We start from the raw sequence: 4,495 nt of genomic DNA on the forward strand, positions 1-4,495 counted from the left end.
GTGGCACATGGAAATCTGGAAATTAAATGCTTTTTTTTCTTATAGATTGGACACAAGAAGGTTATTTTCACTTACTCAGTGTGCAAAGTGCTTTCCCCGGAAACTCCAGCTTTGTTATACACTCAGACTCGCAGTCTATGCTGTGGATTCTGGCAAAAGCCAGAGGAGCTCATCCTTTTTGGGATCTGTGATTCACTAGTGAGTTTTCTCCCACTTGGGTGGTACCAAATTGTATATACTTACCTGAAACCCCAGGCTGGTGCTCCTATCAGCAGAAAACTGTCCCGGCCAGGGGAGTGACTAAAGTTTATCAGAGTAAGATGATTGGGGACAGCTGGGAAACTGACAATATGTCTAGCCCCATGTCAGATTTCAAAATTAAATATAAAAAAATCTGTTTGCTCTTTTGAGAAACGAATTTCAGTGCAGAATTCTGCTGGAGCAGCACTATTGACTTATGTGCTTTGAAAAAAACATTTTTCCTATGACAGTATCCCTTTAAATTGGGAGCACTGAGATTTCAAATAACCCTGTGTCATTAGGGTGATAATGATCCAGTCCTGGATTTTGTAATACCTTTTTAATTCAATTTCCTCTTCACACTAACTCATAACATACAAAAAATGTTAACATGAAAAATGTCTGTGCCTAGAGTGGATAATACTATCCCGGTTACATGGATTTAGCTAAGATCTTTGATATCACTAACGCATCAAGTCCATCTATCATGTACAAAGAGGTCTCTGTATATATCTATTTGTACACAGAGGCTACCCTTTACTGATTTAAAGAATCTGCACTGTAAGGGCTCTTACTCACGTGCGTTTTTACCTGCACTCCCCTGCGTTCCGTTTTTCGGCGTTCAGCCGTAGGGGAGCGCAGGAATAGACGCATTTCATTATTTCAAATGGGGCTGTACTCACACAGGCGCAGGGGAGCGCAGGTAAAAACGCGCGTAAGAGCCCTAAGGGAGCTGGGGCAGCATTAAATGGCTAAGAGGAGATGGTGTGCCCTACAGGGATATAGAAGAGACAGGACCTAGGTCTGACTCTGTAGTGTATTAAGTAATAAATATAACTCTAATGGGGCAGAACTATAATTTAGCCAAGCTCATTGGATGGACAGTTATTGCTAGGGGAACCTGCCCACATAAATATGACACAAGATCCCATCTTTTTTCTGGAATCACACAGAGGCCTCAACCTCCCCAGATTGAACATCCTGTTGCACATAGGTCACATACCCTTATTCCCAGACAACTCCTGCTGCCTAGTCAAGCTGTGCAAAAAAATTGAAGACTCCCCCAAAAGACCTGTACATGTCCAAATATCTGCAATGCAGGGCTAAAGGCAACTCTCAGAATGGGTTATCTCCTGGGCAGGGTAAATAGCTTAATTAATGATTCTCACCCAAGTGCCAATCCAGACACAGAATGCAGCATGAAGGGGCTCAGTGAAGGTGGCTTTGAAGGTGTGTAAGTGTCTGACTGGTTCACTCAGTTCATAAAAGGACACACTACCAGCATCATAGTCCAGTGAGATTCCGATTCTTCTGCAGGAAAGGACATCAGATAAATGATATCCTTTGCTGTCATGTATCACTGTATAGAAATCATCCAGCTTGTACAAACACCAGGACTTCTTGTTATTGCCAATCGTGGACTGTTTACCTCCCCTCTCTATACTGGGATAAGCCACCCCTACCATCCAGCCTCCTGATTCACTGCCCTCCACTTCCCAGTAATGTCGCCCTGACTTGAAACTCCTTGTGCTTAAAGCTTGAGGAATTTGAAATCTCATTCTGGTTTGTGGGCGACACTGGGCTCTACGTGAGTAGCTCACCATTTTTCTGTCTCCTGATACAGATACATCATTTCCAACAGTGTTTGTATCCAGTACCAGGTATGTAGGCTTCTGCCCAAACACCGAGATTGACCTTGTGTCTATGGCAGAATCAGATACGGAAGTCCTTGGGTTACCTGTCAACTGTGACATTTTGGGGAGACTATCAGAAGATTGCAGAGATTTGTGACAGATAGATTGTTCTTTTTTGTTGTTGACAAGTTGAGGTATTTTTCTCTTTTTAGTCGAATAGGCACAAAGCCCTGAGCCTTCTGCCCCAGTGTCATTCGACTGGGGTGTAACTAATATGGGAACCATTTCTTTCTTTACTATATCTGAAGCATCCCCAGCTGTGTTTTTATCCAGTAACATGTCTGCATCCTCCTGCCCACAGATTGTTCCCTTTACCCCAGTTACAATCCCAGCTAAACCAGTGACTAATGTCTTTGAGATCATTTCTACATTCAGATCTCCTACAACAGGGACCTTTACATCAGCTTTCTCTCTGCCATCATTGTCTGACCCCTCAACCCCACAAAAGGCAGCTCCATCAGATTCCCGTTCCTGTAGGACAGTGAGTGGATCTGCCATGTTGCACAGCATCTCAATGTGACGGATATTCCTGGACAGCTCATCATTCTTTATTTCCAGCTCCTCGATCAGATTAGTGAGATGGAGGGAAAGCTCCTCTTTCTGCCTAGAAATGTCACTCAGGAGTTGCTTCTCTAGGGCTTCCAGCTGTTCCCTGATTTTTCTGAACAGGGCAGTGACTTTCTCTGTCTCACTGGCTGCTTTTTCTACCACTTCTCTCCTGTGCTCCTGCAGCCTCTGGACTCCCCTCTCAGTCTCCTCTCTCTCTGGGCAAAGGTTCTCCAAAACATTCCTCAGTTTCTTTTTCTTCTTCTCAGAGGCCTCATTCAGCAGCTCCACCCTGTGGCCCCTGTGTTCTCCAGCCAGGCAGCAGGAGGCACAGATACAGGCACCATCCTCACAACAGTAATACTCCTGGAGCTTCTTGTGACTGGAACATTTTCTGTTGCTGAAGGAAGCAGTGGGTTCAGTTAAGACGTGCTCTGCTGACTTGCTGTGCACTCTCACATGGGCATCACACATGGAGGTCTCACACTGCAGACAGGATTTAGTAACAGGTACAGGGGAATGGACACAGTAACTGCAAAAGATCCCAGTCCCGTCCTGCTCGGTTTGAGTAGAAAGGAATCGCTCAGCTATATTACCCAGAGCTCTGTTCCTCAGCAGGGCAGGGCGCTCCTGATACTCTTCTCTGCATTCAGGGCAGGAATAATCTCTTGCTGTTTCCTGGGAGTCCAGCACTTTCCCAATGCAGCCCTGGCAGAAGTAATGGCCACACGGCAGGGATACAGGATCAGTATAAATGCTCAGGCAGATGGAGCAGCTCAACTCGTCTCTCAGATCAGCAGATGCCATGGCTGAAAACAGGAAGGAGGAAATGGAACTGGAGAGTGTTAGTCCCACCCCCTACACACAAGCAGCAACACTTTGTTACTTGGAAAGGGGCTTCCTGTTAACCCTGTAATTCCTTTATTTTGTTAACCCCCCCTCACAGTTCTTACAAAAGACTACACAATGTGTTGCAGGTGGGGGTGGGCATTAACCCTTGAAGTGGCAGCTGAATGTCCCCAAACTTTTGCGTTGAAACACCAAGCAGTTTGCTTAGTTACGTTCACTTCAGGGACTTTGCCTGAGAGGACATTTTATATTTATTTGGGAAATCCTTATATTGTTTTTCTTTGGACATTATACCCTTTGAAAATATGCCTCAATTAGTGTGCATGTGATATAGGATATATGGCTCTAAACACAGAAGTGTAAAGTAAAAATCTTTATTTATGTTTACTAAAAAAAAACAGTTTTGAAACCCTGACTCTTAGCAGTCTCATGACCTGTTTTGTTTTTTGTTTTTTTGGAAATACCGGACTTGTACAGATGCAAACCCTAGTACAAAAGAAAATGATCAACATTAAGGGTTGCTACCTGGTCGGTATTTTACAGGTGAAAATGATGGTTGATCCCAATGTTATTAATAGGGAAAAAAGATAAATATATAGGAAGGCCGGTATTTTTTTCCAGAAAAGGTGGCAACCCTAACAACATGTAGCACCAATAATACAGTATTCTACAAATATATATATATATATATATATATATATATATATATATATATATATATATATATATATATATATTAGACATCCCCCTGAATCTGAAATATAATTTACCAGATATAATCATCTTTTATCACCCTTTTACCACATACTTTATAGGAGCTCTTTTATCAAGTTGTGTAATTTTTGCCCAAAATCTGTTTCCGCTGGTGACATTCAGTTTCCATTAATACTATTGACTGGCTCTAATGCTGGGTTTGGTTACTTCTAAAACACTGGTAGAAAGTAGTCGACACAACACTTTAGATCTTCGTGTAGTGCAGGTTCCTCCAATGTACATCTTCCATTGGCGCATATATACCACAACCAGAATGGAACAGCACCACTTATCTTATGAAGAATAAAAATGCATTTATTGCACAATTTGTAGGATATTACAGCAACGTTTCAGGCCACGTTTGGCCCTTTATCAAGCTTGCTAAAGGGGTCATTATGGTGGTGTGACCCTGC

The 4,495-nt window shown here is 42.8% G+C and overlaps 1 protein-coding gene across 1 annotated transcript; it reads right to left on the reverse strand.

Moving 5' to 3' along the window:
• Nucleotides 1-565: 565 nt before the first annotated feature.
• XB5762393.S (provisional ortholog of tripartite motif containing 25 S homeolog) lies at nt 566-3,756 on the reverse strand. The gene has a single exon (XM_018238253.2). It carries the CDS (start codon nt 3,285-3,287, stop codon nt 1,392-1,394), a length of 1,896 nt encoding a protein of 631 aa, XP_018093742.1. The 5' UTR covers nt 3,288-3,756; the 3' UTR covers nt 566-1,391.
• Nucleotides 3,757-4,495: the final 739 nt, after the last annotated feature.

Source organism: Xenopus laevis, chromosome 9_10S (genome assembly GCF_017654675.1).
Source record: "Xenopus laevis strain J_2021 chromosome 9_10S, Xenopus_laevis_v10.1, whole genome shotgun sequence".
Taxonomy (NCBI): Eukaryota; Metazoa; Chordata; class Amphibia; order Anura; family Pipidae; genus Xenopus; species Xenopus laevis.

Bases quoted from the DNA above. Each gene is read 5' to 3' on its own strand.
- XB5762393.S (XM_018238253.2), bottom strand. From the start codon at position 3,287: ATGGCATCTGCTGATCTGAGAGACGAGTTGAGCTGCTCCATCTGCCTG.